Raw genomic sequence first — 16723 nt, 5'->3', positions numbered from 1 at the left:
GCAGGAGGAACCAGACCAGTTAGTCTGCCTGTGTGGACTGGAAATCATGCTCGTCAGTGGTTGGATGGCTGGGCCTGGGGGAGACTGTGGGTCTGAACCACAAGGTCATTTAAAGACTTAATACTAAAGCCTTCTACTATAATGCCCTGTTCTTAGAACCAGAAGAGCAACACAAACAAAAGAGCATGTTAACTTAGCTTCTCAACTTAGCTTCTCGAGAGAAAGAGGGGGGGAGTGGTGAGAGAGAAAGAAAGAGAGGTAGAGCGAGAGAGAGAGAGAGAGAGAGAGAGGGAGAGGGAAGAGAGAGAGAGAGGGAAGAGAGAGAGGGGGAAGAGAGAGAGGAGAGAGAGAGGAGGAGAGAGAGGGGAAGAGAGAGAGAGAGAGGGGGGAAGAGAGAGAGAGGGGGAAGAGAGAGAGGGAAGAGAGAGAGAGAGGGGGAAGAGAGAGAGAGAGGGGGAAGAGAGAGAGAGAGGGGGAAGAGAGAGAGAGGGGGAAGAGAGAGAGAGGGGAAGAGAGAGAGAGGGGGAAGAGAGAGAGGGGGAAGAGAGAGCGAGAGAGAGGGGAAGAGAGAGCGAGAGAGGGGGGAAGAGAGAGCGAGAGAGGGGGAAGAGAGAGCGAGAGAGGGGGGAAGAGAGAGCGAGAGAGGGGGGAAGAGAGAGCAGAGGGGGGGGAAGAGAGAGCGAGAGGGGGAAGAGAGAGCGAGAGGGGGAAGAGAGAGCGAGAGGGGGAAGAGAGAGAGGGGGAAGAGAGAGGGGGGGGAAGAGAGAGCGAGGGGGAAGAGAGAGCGAGAGGGGGAGAGAGAGAGCGAGAGGGGGAAGAGAAAGCGAGAGGGGGAGAGAGAGGGGGAAGAGAGAAAGCGAGAGGGGGAAGAGCGAGAAGCGGGAAGAGAGAGAGGGGGAAGAGAAAGGGGGGAAGAGAGAGAGGGGGGAAGAGAGAGAGGGGGAAGAGAGGGGGGAAAGAGAGAGGGGGGAGAGGGGGAAAGAGAGAGAGGGGGGGAGGGGGGAAAGAGAGAGAGGGGGGAGAGGGGGAAGAGAGGGGGGAGGGGGGGAGAGAGAGAGAGGGGAAAGAGAGAGGGGGAAGAGAGAGAGGGGGAAGAGAGAGAGAGGGGAAAAGAGATAGGGGAAGAGAGAGAGAAGGGAAGAGAGAGAGAGGGGAAGAGAGAGAGAAGGGAAGAGAGAGGGGGAAGAGAGAGGGGGTGAAGAGAGAGAGAGAGAGGGGTGAAGAGAGAGAGGGAGGAAGAGAGAGAGGGGGAAGAGAGAGGGGGAAGAGAGAGGGGGAAGAGAGAGAGGGGTGAAGAGAGAGAGAGAGAGGGGTGAAGAGAGAGAGGGGTGAAGAGAGAGAGGGGGAAGAGAGAGAGGGGGAAGAGAGAGAGGGGGAAGAGAGAGAGAGGGAGAGAGAGAGAGGGAAGAGAGAGAGGGGTGAAGAGAGAGAGGGGTGAAGAGAGAGGGGGAAGAGAGAGGGGGGAAGAGAGAGAGAGAGAGAGAGAGAGAGGGGTGAAGAGAGAGAGGGGGAAGAGAGAGAGGGGGAAGAGAGAGAGGGGGGGAAGAGAGAGAGGGGGAAGAGAGAGAGAGGAGAGAGAGGGGGAGAGAGAGAGAGAGAGAGAGAGAGGGGGAAGAGAGAGGGGGAAGAGAGAGAGGGGGAAGAGAGAGAGGGGTGAAGAGAGAGAGAGGGGGGGTGAAGAGAGAGAGGGGTGAAGAGAGAGAGGGGGAAGAGAGAGAGGGGGAAGAGAGAGAGAGGGGGAAGAGAGAGAGAGGAGGGGGGGAAGAGAGAGAGGGGGAAGAGAGAGAGAGAGGGGGGAAGAGAGAGGGGGAAGAGAGAGAGCGAGAGGGGGAAGAGAGAGAGGGGTGAAGAGAGAGAGAGGGGTGAAGAGAGAGAGAGAGGGGTGAAGAGAGAGAGAGAGGGGTGAAGAGAGAGAGAGAGAGGGGTGAAGAGAGAGAGAGAGGGGGTGAAGAGAGAGAGAGAGGGGTGAAGAGAGAGAGAGAGGGGTGAAGAGAGAGATAGAGGGGTGAAGAGAGAGATAGAGGGGTGAAGAGAGAGAGAGAGGGGTGAAGAGAGAGAGGGGGAAGAGAGGGGTGAAGAGAGAGAGTGGGAGAAGAGAGAGAGAGGGGGGAGAGAGAGAGGGGGAGAGAGAGAGGGGGGAAGAGAGAGAGGGGGAAGAGAGAGAGGAGGGGAAGAGAGAGGGGGGAAGAGAAAGCGAGAGGGGGGAAGAGAAAACGAGAGAGAGCGCTGGGGTGTTACACATTCATTGAGGCTCTCAGGGGTAGCGGCCAAATCAGTGTTTTTATGACAGTGACATGCTCATCTTTAAGGCACCTGCCAGGGACTGACTCCTAACCAATAGCCATTTATATAGAATACTGTGTGCCACTGCCAATATAGCAAAAACTGAGCCTTTTCTCTTACCTAAAAGCCTTGTAAAAAGCTCTTTTTAAAATGAGGGAAGAATCTGCACTATTAGTTCAGCACCATTGCAATCCGAGAGAAAAAACAAACAGATATAAACATTTATTTATATATATAAAAAAAATTACAAATAATTTACTTCTCTGAAAAAAGTTCCTTGGTATCAAAAGAACGTAAACCATTCGCTCTCTCTCTCTCTCCGTGCTTTTAAGAGTTGGTGACGACATGTTACTTCTGTGTACATGACGTGTACATAAGAGTATACTGTATATCCACCTTGTGTCTAAAATCATTACAAGAACAACAATCTGGGGTTCTAGTTGTTAAATGCCGTGTGGTGCGAGCTGACCTAGTCTAACAGGCACTTCAAAGTCACCATAGTAACAGGCTGACTGACAGCTATCAGACCTTAAAGGGACACTCCAAAATGGAAGGAATCAATCAAATATAATTAGACCATTTCTCAGTCTCTCTCGTCTCGGATTTCATTTCAAGGTACAAATAACCCTCTTCACAACCAAGCCCCCCCCCATTTTAAAGATATGTTTTTTCATGAAACATATAACACCAAGGATCTCAAGAATTGAGTGATGACGTGAGAAAGTAGTGAGCCCACCTTCTGCAGAGGACGTTGTTACACAAAGCAGGAGAAAAGAGGACAGGAACACACCGGCAGTCAACGAAAGAGAAACACACGCACAATTGAACAGATTACCCAGAGTGTCAGTGGAATTGTGACTTAACAAAGGAATGCATTTTGTCTCGAAATGGGACAAGGAGTTTGAGTTGTTTTCCTGGCAGGGAGTTATCTTTACAGCTGGGTTTAAATAGAGTATAGTTCCTCCTATACTCATACAGCCTACAGTACAGTACACACGGGAGACACCCCTCATAGTCCTAACCACCATACTATCATTGTGTGCCAACAGCAGGCAGATGACAAACCTTCAAACAACCTTCAGGAAACATAGGATCATATCATACGCGATGTATATCATAAGTCATATATAGTCTTTTGGAAAAACAACAGGCATAACATCAGGCAGTTGACGTAAAAAAAAATATGTTTTTTCAATGGAGAAATGTTGAACAGGCGTTTTTTGATGGTTGATGGTTGACAACGGCAAGAGGTCGTAATTCAATAGTCCAGGATGTTTTCCCCTGTGCAATTCCGGGTCAAGTAGAGTGCTGAGGGTTCTGACATGATATAAATCCACACACTGTCCAAAATGGCACCCTGTTCCCTAAATGCTGCACTATATAGGGACTTGTGTGTGAAGTGGGGTTGTCCTGCTGGTAGTTGACAGTGGATATGATGGTCAGAGAGGAATCCTAGGAGATTGGTCTTCCTTTGTCCTTGGCTTTAGAACGTTCTGCTTGGGTTTTAGTTCCAATCCTAGACATCTGTGTCTGTGCGTGCGCGCGTGTGACAGTGATTCTGTGTGGCAGTTTGTGGGGAATTGTGTGTATGTACATTATGCATGTGGCAGTGTGTTTGTGTGGTGGTTTGCAGGTGTATGTATGTATGTGTGTGTAGCCAAGATGTTTGTGTGTGTGTGTGTGTGTACATTTTGTGACAGTACTGTAGCCTATGTGGCAGTGTGTTGGCGAGGCAGCATGCGTGTGTGTGTGTGTGTGTGTGTGTGTGTGTGTGTGTGTGTGTGTGTGTGTGCGCGTGTGTGGCAGTGTGAGCTTCCGTGCTCTCTCTGATCCATCACTCATTGCTTGGATCCAATCTCTCCTCTGTTGCCGTTGGAGACTCCTGGGAGAGGTGGATGCAGAGGCCCGGTGAATGGCGTGTGGCCGAGCGGGAGGGCCGGACGAAGCAGGAAGTCAGAGCCTGGGAGGTGCAATCACACACTGCATCCTGGGACAGGAAGGAGACAGTAAATAGTTACTTTATAATCCAATCCAATGAAAGATGAAGCTGCTTAAATAATATGCTTAGATATGATGTCCTGTGTGTGTGTGTGCTTGCGCACGTTCATGTGTATACCCGTCTCTGCGTGAGTGTATGTGTGTTTGCCTGTCTCTCTGTGCGTGAGTGCGAATCTGTGTGTGTGGGACCTACCTCAATGTTAGAGCTCATGGTCGGGTCCCTGACGGTGGGGTCCCTGGTGGTGGGGTCCCTGGTGGAGGGGTCCCTGGCGGTGGGGTCCCTGGCGGTGGGGTCCCTGGGGGTGGGGTCCCTGGCGGTGGGGTCCCTGGCATTGGCCCCAAGCTCCTCCCTGGGCATCTGTCTCATGAACCTCTTGTTGACGATCTTGGTGACACTGTCGTTCCCCACCAGCGAGGCCCCGGAGAGGCACTCTGGCTTAGGCTCATCCGTGGCCCCCACCTCCCTCTGCCCTCTCTCCCCTCCCCCAGGCATGGGTGTTCCGGTCCGACCGCATACGTTCCTGAAGAATTCCTGTAAGGGACCGTATTTCTGGGCTCCGGTGTCGGGGGCAGGACCAGAGGGCTTCCCTGCTGCCTGGCGGGCTGGGCTGACCCCCGGCTCACTCTTCCATAGGGACTCCACACTGCCTGAGTGCTCCACCACACTGAACAGGCTGGACAGGCCGTCGTTGAGGCCACTGAGCACGGGGCTGTCCCTGGTGGTGGTGGAGCGGGCCCAGGCCGAGCCGCTGGAGGTCGAGGAGCGCTGGTGCAGGTTCCACAGGCTGCGATCCCGGGAGGAAGCCGAGGACGACCCCACTCCTTCCAACTTGGAGGAGGAGGCGGAGATGCGGCGCTGAAGCTTGGGGGAGCCATACTTGGGCGAGCAGCAGGGCCTGTCGATGCGGCTGTGCACCTTATCCAGGGATGAGGAGATGTGGCGTGAGCGGGCCGAGGCCAGTGAGGACGAGGGCCGGGGGGACCAGGAGGACTTGGTGTGGAGGCCCCCCACCCCCCGAGACCCGAGCCCGTCCGTCTGCAGTCCCACACTCACAAACTGGGCCGTCTGGGTGGAGCGGCTAGACACCCCCACCGTCTGGCTGCCCGCGTCCTTGCTGCACTTCCTCTCCAGAGAGCTGGAGCGGATGGCCTGGCGCACGCAGTTGGTCATCTCCTTCATGTCGTCCGAGAGGTTGGCAGAGATCTCCAGGCCATGGAAGGGCGCCACCCCCGCGCCACCGCTGCTGTTCTCCAGAAGTTCCCTGTGCTGCTCGGACAGAGAGCTCAGCCACTGGTCGTAGGACGAAGAGGAGGAGGCAAAAGAGGAAGAGGGAGGCTGGCCCTCCGGGGCCCCAGCGTCTGACGGAGTTGAAGCCCGGGACAGGTGGCCTTGCTGCGCTTGAGGTTTGTCCTGCTTCTCCTTGGCTAGCCGGCTCTCCATACGGCGCATGGTAGGGGGGCTGTAGTAGATGCGGATACCGGTCTTGTCGGGGGCCGTGTAGCTCCTCTGGATGCTCCCCAGGCCCAGGAAACTACTGGGGGAGCTGGGGCAGTCCCACGTCTTGAAGGGGGCATTACCCTGCTCCATCATAGCCACCTCATTGGTCAGGTACTTCCAGTTCTTCCTGGTGAGGTCACCCAGGTCTGTGTGGGCTAGAAGGGGAGGGGCCTGGGTGTTGGGCTGGTCCTTCTCTCCCTCCTCATTTGCTGTCCCGTTGACCTCCTGACCCGGAAGGAAAGGGCAGGCCTCCAGCAGACCCTCTAACTCTGGCATGGACGGGATGGATTTGGTCCTGGGTGGAGAAAAATGACATCACTAAACATTTTTCATGATAACTGAAATGTAGAGTTTTGAATACATTCAAAGCCAATGTTACCTTGGTAAATTGCTTCCATTTGTAATAGCGTCTGTTGCAGTTTCCCTTTCGGAGGTGTTTTTTTCGTGCAGAGACTGTAAGGGAAAGAAACAAGGAGAGGTTTTAAGTTGCCGGCCCAGCCAGGCTGTTAGGTTTTATAGGTAGTGTTTAATGGAGGACATGATGAGGATGTGGGCATCATGAAGGAGATACAGTATCTCTCCCTGACAGAGGGCTCGCTGTCCAAGTAGTGACGCTGACTTAGGACCGTTCAGCTCGCAGGGAGATGAGCTCACACACACACATTTCCTCTCAGAGGGGAGGGAGGAAAGAGGAGGGGGGGGGGAGGAGAGAGGAGGGGAGGGAGGAAGGAAGAAGAGGAAGGATGGGGAAGGCTCATTGGAATCCTACAGTACTTGACTGCTGTCTACTTCATGAAGGAAACAACTTGTTTGTTTATTTAAACAGGTTTTGTTTTCAGGGCGTTTTGAAGCACAGCGAACAAAACCAACAGCAGTGCGACAGATTGGAGAAAATAGTAGAGAGAGAAAGAGGCGTCTGTCTGAAATAATGACATGTCCTCTTGTGTGCTTGGCCTCAGTGCTACGTTTCCTGTACAATTTTCTGCCACAATGAGTATCGGAGTGAGAGAGAGAGAGAGAGTCCTATTTTCCAAGACCAGCCAGTCAGTTTGGGATAGACTGGATGACAGGCACAGGTAATGAGGCTGGGCTGGTAGTAGGGCCAGTCAGACTATACCATGCACGAGCGTGTGCTCACACACACACACACACACACACACACACACACACACACACACACACACACACACACCTCCAGTGTGGTTAGACCACGCAGCAGACACACTCCTGTTCAGCAGCATGCTGTCTGTCCATGCATTCCTGTTCTGGCCAGTCATCCACCCACAGTGAAAGTTCTATGGAAAATGCTAAACCTATAGCCATAGAGTTCAGGAATGCATACAAGCCCACAATTTCCTACCCGTGACAACCTCTCTTTCCACCCCATCAAAATACCACCCCGAGGAAGGAAAACGAGGATAGTCATTAGACGTCACAAGGATATTCCGTGTCACTCTCAGTACTCATGGCTAAGTGTCCCTCTCTCAATATACATGGCTAGGCCTGGACTATGCTAGAATAGAATAGAACAGAAGCTAGAGTAGAGGCTCTGAGGTGCAAAAAAATCTAGTTACCATCTTGTTCTGTAGCCTCTGCTCCCACTGGCCCCTCTCCTGACTGAAGTGCTCCAGAAGCTCCAGCTTCTCGCGGCTCCAGTTCCTCTCGCCCGTCTGAAGCTGCTTGGTCAGGTCCATGACGGCGGCGTACGAGTCGGCCAGGAGGTGCGGGTACTCCTCACGCTCCCTCTTCAGGGCCATCTTCAGGTCGGGAGGTCCTTGGAGGTCCTTCTCTCCCCCGGCCAGCACAGCTTGGCCCAACTTGCTCTCCAGCTGGAAGGGGGTGACGGAGAGAGTGGATTGGGTGAGGTTCATGAACATGACGAATTATGAGAGGTGTAGTGCGATTGGTGCACAAGTTCTGGTTCCATGCATTTCTGAACAGCTAAATTAGATGTAGGCCTACAGCTGATGAAATGCCCAATTGCAGAAAAACTTCTTGAATTCCACTCTCTCTCTCACTGATTTACACTCTTTTTTCTCTCTCTTTCTCTCTTTCTTTCTGTCTGGTCTCTGAGAACAACTGTTAGTGTTTATCTGAATTAGTGATGTGAGGGCTGAGGGTCATGACATATTATGTGGATGAAGGGCGTTGGGTGGCGGGCGGGTTGACGAAAGAGAAAACGATGCATAAAAAAAATCTAAATGTCAGCATCGCTAATGTGATTATCTAAACAGACTTTATTTGCTCTTTAGTATTTCTCCCTCTATACAACCAGATACGGAGCTATGAGAAAGCCCTATGAAGAACGACGGCAGATGCTTTGTGTGTCTGTGACAATTTGAACAAGGCATCCCTTGTTTCTGAGGCGGAAGCGCAAACAGACAGAAAACCTGGAAACTCAGTCACATTAAAGAGACGACAGCTGAAGACGCCCCCACTACGTTTCTCCCCTCGTCCTCTTTTCCTCCTCTCTCCACCTCTCCCTCCTCTCCAATCCCCCCCATTAGAATGAATCAAGCAGTGCTTCAAGGAGGCGATTGCTCTTTATATTTTTTTACGAGTCTGTCTCGTTTCTTTCTTGCATTAGAGCTCACAGCTTTCGGCGGAGGGAGCCCCATCAATCGCTACGGTAGGGACGACTGCAGGTTCCGGCCTTATATGGTGCTAATGGAGTCTGGGCCGCCTATTGGATGACTACGCCATTCGTCTCCGACGGCGACGGAGCGTTGATCTCATGTGATGATGAATATCCCTAATGAGTTTTATTGGTGAGGCGTTGCGGGGCTGTGACTTAATGGTTGTCTGGAGGTTTATAGCACAAAGAAAGACATTTGCTTTGAACGCTCCCCAATTCACCCCAGATTCCCCCCAAAATCCACTGTAGACAGACTTCCTTAGTGGGTTTTCTGTAGGCATCTGTAGGCATTAGGCCCTAAGTCTGGTTCCACAGTGCAACAGCTGCCGGTGCCATGCCACGTTGCCAGGATGGCATCCTACTGATGTGGTTGGCAGAGCAGATCAGGGAGAGATTGGTCCCAGCTGTGCTATCCAGTTCTTGGGCACCAGACCAGTGGGTCTACACAAGACAAGGGCAGCAGTAACAGCATAGTTTATAGAGTGAAGGGGGCATTGTAGAATTGTGTGTGTGTGTGTCTGTGTGTGTGTGTGCGTGTGTGCGCGCGCGCGGGCATGCATGACTCTCAAGGTGGGGCAGCAGATGACGAATGAGTTTCTCCAAAAAGAAGAAAAGCAAAGTCACCTGTCAGCCCTTTCAGATGACAAATGATCCCAGACCTGTGGGGGAAAGAGAGCCAACGCTTTGATTATGGCCATGATTCACACAGGTGACGCCATTTTAAAGTGATCCAACTGAATTACTACTCTGGCATTTGGGTCTTCCGGTGAGTTCACAAACAGAACACAAATCAGGACGTTAATTAACCCAAGGCTACAGCATGTGACCCCCTCCTGCAGTCCATGTAGGGCCTTATTTAATCAGGAAATATCAACGAGAAAGAAGTCAGTTGTATCAAGTTTAATAAAGGTCTAGAACTATAGCGCAAGAAGCTACCTTTTACTCTCTCCCAGTCCCTATCCCCCCTTTTCCCCTCTCTCCCTATCCCCCTCTCTCCCTCTATCCCTATCCCCCTTTTTCCCCTCTCTCCCTATCCCCCTCTCTCCCTCTCTCCCTATCCCCCTTTTTCCCCTCTCTCCCTATCCCCCTCTCTCCCTCTCTCCCTATCCCCCTTTTTCCCCTCTCTCCCTATCCCCCTTTTCCCCCTCTCTCCCTCTCTCCCTATCCCCCTCTCCCCTATCCCCCTTTTTCCCTCTCTCTCTATCCCCCTTTTTCCCTCTCTCTCCCTATCCCCCTTTTTCCCCTCTCCCTATCCCCTTTTTCCCTCTCTCCCTATCCCCCTTTTTCCCCTCTCTCCCTATCCCCCTTTTCCCCCTCTCTCTCCCTCTATCCCTATCCCCCTTTTTCCCCTCTCTCCCTATCCCCCTTTTTCCCCTCTCTCCCTTTTCCCCCTCTCTCCCTCTCTCCCTATCCCCCTTTTTCCCTCTCTCCCTATCCCCCTTTTTCCCCTCTCTCCCTCTCTCCCAGACACACAACACATTACCACTGCCATGGAGGAGAGAAACAAAAGCCTCTACGGGGGATTCGTGAGGAGGGAGGGAGGATGACGAAGACCTGGCCCGGCCCACTCCTCCATGGCTGTAAATTGTGACCCAGTTATGGTGTTGAGTGGCTGTGGTGGTTTCACCAGGTGGGGATCCCCCACCATTTACATGTGCCCTTTCAGAGCCGTGGAGGAGGGACCGCAGGGGGAGGGAACAGTCTGACAGGACCAATGAACCATGCTTCAAACTGTTTACTGTACTGTGCCCCTCCCTCTCCTTCTCAACCGCTCACAACCCCCCCCCATCTCTCTCTCCCTTCCTCCATTTATTTCTCCCCCACTCTCTCTCTCTCATTATTACTCTTCATCTCTCCTCCTAATTACTTTTTTATTTTTCTCCTTCTGTTTCCCCCCTGGTCTGATATTATATATTATCTTAGGGTAATCTAGTGGCCTGTCTCAAAGCATGTTAGTTTAAGTCATTGCGGAGGCTGCTGTTATGAGAACGTCTCAGGCTGGCAGTCGTCTGGATATTAAACTCATCTCTCACTGCCTGATACACACACACACACACACACACACACACACACACACACACACACACACACACACACACACACACACACACACACACACACACAGTGAACGGCGGTCTGAGGGCAAAGCAGACGGCCAGACGGAACACCAGACAAATAGATTGGTACAAATCCACCACCTCAGGATATGAGCAGTTTCAAGCCATTCGTTACTCTGAGCATTGGTGATGAAATGAATACCCCAGTGACTGATTCATACTGATCCGTAACACAATCCTCCACAGCTTCGACAGCTTTCTCCAGTGAGTAGATTGTAACAAATGGCAGGTCATGTCATCCTTCATGAACGGGTAACTTGATCTGTGTACAGCTTCACGGCGTGCTCTCCTGCACGATGAATGGATAGCTATAGTTCCACTATAAATCCTCACTTCAACGGCCGTACAAATCAATGGCTTTGCCCCAGACATCCAGGTAGCCAAAAGGAGAAAGGATTGTAGCTATAGAATATCTGACTGATCTGGCATGAATCTACACTAAAGTAATGACTCTACCGCCTAACAGGGAGAGACCGTAACCCTGGTGACTAGAGTCCTACTATCTGTCCTCTCTCTCCAGTAGTCTGTGTGATACCAGGGTGCTAAAAGGCCGGATGAATTACTGCCCTCCCAGGGGAGGCTTTACGCTAAGCCTAGATAATGGTCTGTAAGCTACATAATAACCTGGCTTCTACAATAGCCCAAATAACACCTGATGGTTGAGGGTTTTTAGATGGTTTTTAGGTCAACTAGCTATACACTCTTAGAGAAGAAAGGGTTCCAAAAGGGTTCTTTGGCTGTCCCCGTAGGAGAACCCTTTGAGTTCCAGGTAGAACCCATTGGGTTCCATTTATAACCCTCCTCTGTAGAAAGGGTTCTACATGGAACCCAAAAGGGTTCTAATCGGCAGCCAAAAAGCTTTCTTCAAAGGGTTCTCCTATGGGGACAGCCAATGAACACTTTTAGGTTCTAGACAGCACCTTCTATTTCTAAGCGTGTAGGTTCAAAACTATGTGACAGAGCGTTTCAATAGAGTCGCTGACACAATACCATGTCAATCACACTGAGTGCACCTACAGTCAAGTTTCCATTTGAGTAATTCTATTTTAATGCCAGTTACTTTCAGTAGGTGTTCTGGTCTTACCTGGGTGATGAGGCTCTTGAGCTCTGTCCTCTCCACTTCCCAGGAGGCCTTGGCGCGGGCAAACTGCTGGGTGAGTTCCTGTGAGCCCTGGCGCTCCTCTCGCAGCTCTCCGCTCAGATCCTGGAGCGCTCCCTTCAGGTCCGCCAGAGTGCTGCTCACGCCCCTCGTCTAGGCCACGGACAGGATAGAGAATCAGTGAAGGACCTCGTCGATATTGCCTAAAAAGACCTCTAAAATATTGCCTGCTTTAATGCTATCTTTTCCCGTGTTAACCCTGTGTGTCCTGTACCTGTTTGTAGCTCTTCTCCAGCAGGCAGAGCTCCTTGGAGATGCTGGTGCTGAGGGGCTGCTCCTCTGCGGCGGCCATCTTGTTGTCTCCCTGGTGGGCGGCCAGACTCTCCTCCTCCAACAGCAGGTACAGGTCCTTCAGACTGTTCACCTGTAGGGAAACACACAGCACATTATCTGTCAACCAGCAAGCCAACCAACCAACCAACCAATTCTGCCACGACTAAGTGACTGATTCAAAAGGAGAAGGTATCAACCAGTCCCGTACCTCCAGGACATCCTTGGCCTCCGTGTCCAGCTTGCGTCCCAGACGCCACTGTTTGAGGAAGCAGCGCAGCTTGAGGCTCAGCAGCAGCAGGGTCTGCTTGAGTTGATGGGACTCCTGCACCATCAGGTTCCTCTCTTGGCTCCAGAACTTCTGTTGCAGCCGCGTCTGCAGACTCAGACTCTGCAGCTGGAAGTCCCTCCGCGTCAGGGCCTTCTGGTGCTCCTCCTGCAGCTGGGGACACACACACAGGACACAGGCCAGTTAGTGAGGGCTACAGGGACACATTTGTTATTATAAGGGATTAGCTTCATAGCAGTTGTTTGTGAAGTTTGCTAAGTGGGTGCATGTATGTAATAAACTGTTGTTAAATATATAGTAGCGATACAATACTGTTCTCCAGTGGGGCACATATTCTGTATTAGCATTGACAGGACGTGACAGTGACAATGCTCTGCGTGGTTTAGCAGGGTTTGTCTGTAGTCACTGTGGTGCCCATAGATATAGAACAGTCGTGTCTCCGTGGTTGTGCCCATAGATATAGAACAGTCGTGTCTCCGTGGTTGTGCCCATAGATATAGAACAGTCGTGTCTCCGTGGTTGTGCCCATAGATATAGAACAGTCGTGTCTCCGTGGTTGTGCCCATAGATATAGAACAGTCGTGTCTCCGTGGTTGTGCCCATAGATATAGAACAGTCGTGTCTCCGTGGTTGTGCCCATAGATATAGAACAGTCGTGTCTCCGTGGTTGTGCCCATAGATATAGAACAGTCGTGTCTCCGTGGTTGTGTCCATAGATATAGAACAGTCGTGTCTCCGTGGTTGTGTCCATAGATATAGAACAGTCGTGTCTCCATGGTTGTGTACCTGTGAGACTGTCTGAGAAGTGCTGTGGGTGTGGTCTCGGTGGGCCTGTCTCTCCAGAGTCAGTTCCTCCTGCGTCCCGTGAGCCGTCTCCCTCGCATCTGACAGAAGGGCCTGCAGCTCACTGATCTGCTGAGGGAAGGGCGGCGGGAGGGAGCGAGGGAGGGAAGGAGGGAGGGAGGGAGGGAGGGAGGGAGAGGGAGAGGGAGAGAGAGAGAGAGAGAGAGAGAGAGAGAGAGAGAGAGAGAGAGAGGTACACCATTATAGTTAGAGTAAAATACACCACCTCCCAACTGAAAAAAATATCCTCCTTTAGATTGTATAACACAATCAACATGTCTCATTTATTGATCATAACTGTTTCCCAACAGGGAACAACAATCCTCGCCTTTTGTCAGTGAGAGGGGCATCGACCGTTCCCCATAATGTTCTTCTTCTTCACCCTCCGCCAACTCGCGGCGGGGGTCACTCCTAGCCCGACCCAGCCCCACCATCACCGTTAACCCACTAACTGCGAACTCAAATGGCCTCCTTTATACCGACAGGCACAAAGGCCAGCCGCTCGATCTCTTCGTTATCACTCGGCGCCAAAATTAGACGAAGCGTGTAACATTTGATAGGGTGGGACACTGGGGATGGGGTGTTGGGTGGAAGACTGAGATACCCTGAGGACATTTTAATACTCTAAAGGCTTGTGAGGTTTGAAAATGAAAACTCCATTATTTAATATCCACTGTGTGCATAATGTGCCATGGATATCTGTGCTTAAATGGCGCTTGGCTACTAGTTGCTGCTGTGTTTTGAAGTATAAAGACGGAGACCATTGCGCTTTGTCTTGCGATTCTCTGAGGGCTTTGACAGATAAGTGAAAGTACTGTGTCATTTAGTTTTCATATGTAAGCTTGACAGGCGTTGCTGGAATCATTTCTTGGTTGTTGTGCAATTCACCCACCACTCGTCTACCCTTATCGTTTATGAAACCAACATGAGTGAGTAAACTCTCCTGTCAGCGTAAGTCTATGACACTAGCTCACTATTGCTCAGCAAGTAACATAATTGATTTACAACTGATTTTTAAAAATATCAGTTACACCATAACCAGCTTCTGCATATCTCTCTCTCCTTCTCCTCTGCAGCCTCTGTAAGTGACTTCTGACACCTTCAATTCCTCACCAAAGGGATTGAGGAGCAAGAGTGAGGGGAGCTCAATTTCAGCTGGGTAGTTTCCTCACACTTCAATGCATATTTTGCCTCGTAGACCAAAAGTGTATGAAGGGCTTACATTTCCCAGGCAAGCCTCAGGCGCAGACTCCGTGTCCATAAATGGCTAACCTGCTGTCAGTTTCCGATGCCCTTCATAGCTTTATGTCCGTCACGCCGCGGCCCTGCAGAAGAATCTCCCGTTTTAAAAGTAGACTCAGCGATATGACGTAGATGCAGGAAGTTAAAAAAAACATAAGGGGTCAATTTCCGCAACAATATAAGAGTTAAAGCGCGAGGCTCAACTTCTCCACTGCTTCGGTGACCTGGCTACCACGCTGTGAACGGCGCGAAGCGAGAACCCGTGAACCTGCGTAGATACTGTGTGTGACTGTGTGAGAGCGAAGTGTTGCATCTCGCTAATCTCAAATATCTCTGGTGCTGCTCATGGCAACATCACGCGGATATAGTACCCTATTTCTAACATTCTGGATAAGAAATGGAGTAGCAGATTATCATACAGTACATTACTGAAATATACTCCAAGCTCATCCCCAAGCTCTGGACCCTGGGAATGAACGCCTCCCTCTGCAACTGGATCCTGGACTTCCTGACGGGCCGCTCCCAGGTGGGGAGGGTAGGCAACAACACATCCTCCACACTGATCATCAACACGGAGGCCCCTCAGGGGTGTGTGCTTAGTCCCCTCCTGTACTCTCTGTTCACCCACAACTGTGTGGCCGTGCACGACTCCAACACCATCATCAAGTTTGCTGATGACTCAACGGTTGTAGGACTGATCACCGACGACGATGGGGCAGCCTATGGGGAGGTCAGAGACCTGGCAGTGAGGTGCAAGGACAAGAACCTCTCCCTCAACGTCAGCAAGACAAAGGATCTTATTTGTGGACTACAGGAAAAGGAGAGACGAGCACGCCACATCGGTGGGGCTGTAGTGGAGCGGGTCGAGAGTTTCAAGTTCCTCGGTGTCCACATACACACAGTTGTGAAAAGGGCACGACAGTGCCTATTCCCCCTCCGGAAGCTGAAAAGATTTGGCACGAACCCTCAAATTCTCAAGTTCTACAGCTGCACCATTGAGAGCATCTTGACTGGATACATCACCGCTTGGTATGGCAACTGAAGGGCACTCGACCGCAAGGCGCTACAGAGGGTGGTGAGTACGGCCGAGCTCCCCTGCCATCTAGGGCCTCTATACCAGGCGGTGTCAGAGGAAGGGCCAAAATATTGTCAAAGACTCCAGTACCCCAAGTCATAGACTCTTCCAGACTTAGTACCAGTGCACCAAGTCTGGAACCAAAATTACCCTGAAATGCTTCTACCCCCAAGCCATATGACTGCTAAATAGCCAATCAAATGGCTACCCAGACTACCTACATTGTCCCTTTCTCTTGTACTGACTCTATGCACTCTCCAACACACTACATACAGTTGAAGTCAGAAGCTTACATACACCTTAGCCAAATACATTTAAACTCAGTTTTTCACAATTCCTGACATTTAATCCTAGTAAAAATCCCTGTCAGTTAGGTCAGTTAGGGTCACCACTTTATTTTAAGAATGTGACATGTCAGAATAATAGTAGAGTGATTTATTCCAGCTTTTATTTCTTTCATCACATTCCCAGTGGGTCAGAAGTTTACATGCACTCAATTAGTATTTGGTAGCATTGCCTTTAAATAGTTGAACTTGGGTCAAACGTTTCGGGAAGCCTTCCACAAGCTTCCCACAATAAGTTGGATGAATTTTGGCCCATTTCCTCCTGACAGAGCTGGTGTAACTGAGTCAGGTTTGTAGGCCTCTTTGCTCGCACACACTTTTTCAGTTCTTCCCACAAATGTTCTATGAATTGAGGTTTTGTGATGGCCACTCCAATACCTTGACTTTGTTGTCTTTAAAGGTATTTTGCCACAACTTTGGAAGTATGCTTGGGGTCATGTCCATTTGGAAGACCCATTTGCGACCAAGCTTTAACTTCCTGACTGATGTCTTGAGATGTTGCTTCAATATATCCACATCATTTTCTTTCCTCATGATGCCATCTATTTTGTGAAGTGCACCAGCAAAGCACCCCCACAACATGATGCTGCCACCCCGTGCTTCACGGTTGGGATGATGTTCTTCGGCTTGCAAGCCTCCCCTTTTCTCTCCAAACATAAAACGATGGTGATTATGGCCAAACAGTTCTATTTTTGTTTCATCAGACCAGAGGACATTTCTCCAAAAAGTACGATCTTTGTCCCCATGTGCAGTTGCAAACCGTAGTCTGGCATTTTATGGCGGATTTGGAGCAGTGGCTTCTACCTTGCTGAGCGGCCTTTCAGGTTATGTCGATATAGGACTTGTTTTACTGTGGATATAGATTGTTGTACCGGTTTCCTCCAGCATCTTCACAAGGTCCTTCGCTGTTGTTCTGGTATTGATTTGCACTTTTCGCACCAATGTACGTTCATCTCTTGGAGACAGAAGG

At 50.8% G+C, this 16723-nt stretch overlaps 1 protein-coding gene across 6 annotated transcripts in view; it reads right to left on the bottom strand.

Moving 5' to 3' along the window:
• Window positions 1-2490: 2490 nt before the first annotated feature.
• The window catches only part of LOC112233019 (protein SOGA1), a 60821-nt gene continuing 46588 nt past the window's right edge, over window positions 2491-16723 (bottom strand). For 5 of the 6 annotated variants that reach the window (XM_042299319.1, XM_042299316.1, XM_042299317.1 and 2 more), the window contains exons 7-14: window positions 13036-13164; window positions 12172-12402; window positions 11905-12054; window positions 11616-11783; window positions 7354-7608; window positions 6159-6232; window positions 4475-6074; window positions 2491-4270 (exon numbers count right to left, since the gene is read on the bottom strand). In XM_042299319.1, the coding sequence (XP_042155253.1) occupies window positions 4118-4270; window positions 4475-6074; window positions 6159-6232; window positions 7354-7608; window positions 11616-11783; window positions 11905-12054; window positions 12172-12402; window positions 13036-13164 (2760 nt within the window). In that variant the 3' untranslated portion in view covers window positions 2491-4117. The remainder of the gene's footprint in view (window positions 4271-4474; window positions 6075-6158; window positions 6233-7353; window positions 7609-11615; window positions 11784-11904; window positions 12055-12171; window positions 12403-13035; window positions 13165-16723) is intronic. The other variant, XM_042299318.1, reaches the window with a different exon arrangement.

The sequence above is a fragment of the Oncorhynchus tshawytscha genome, linkage group LG16, assembly GCF_018296145.1.
Source record: "Oncorhynchus tshawytscha isolate Ot180627B linkage group LG16, Otsh_v2.0, whole genome shotgun sequence".
In the NCBI taxonomy this organism is placed as follows: Eukaryota; Metazoa; Chordata; class Actinopteri; order Salmoniformes; family Salmonidae; genus Oncorhynchus; species Oncorhynchus tshawytscha.
The sequence above is the reverse complement of the archived record's forward strand: the minus strand, read 5'-3'. Positions and strand labels throughout refer to the sequence as shown.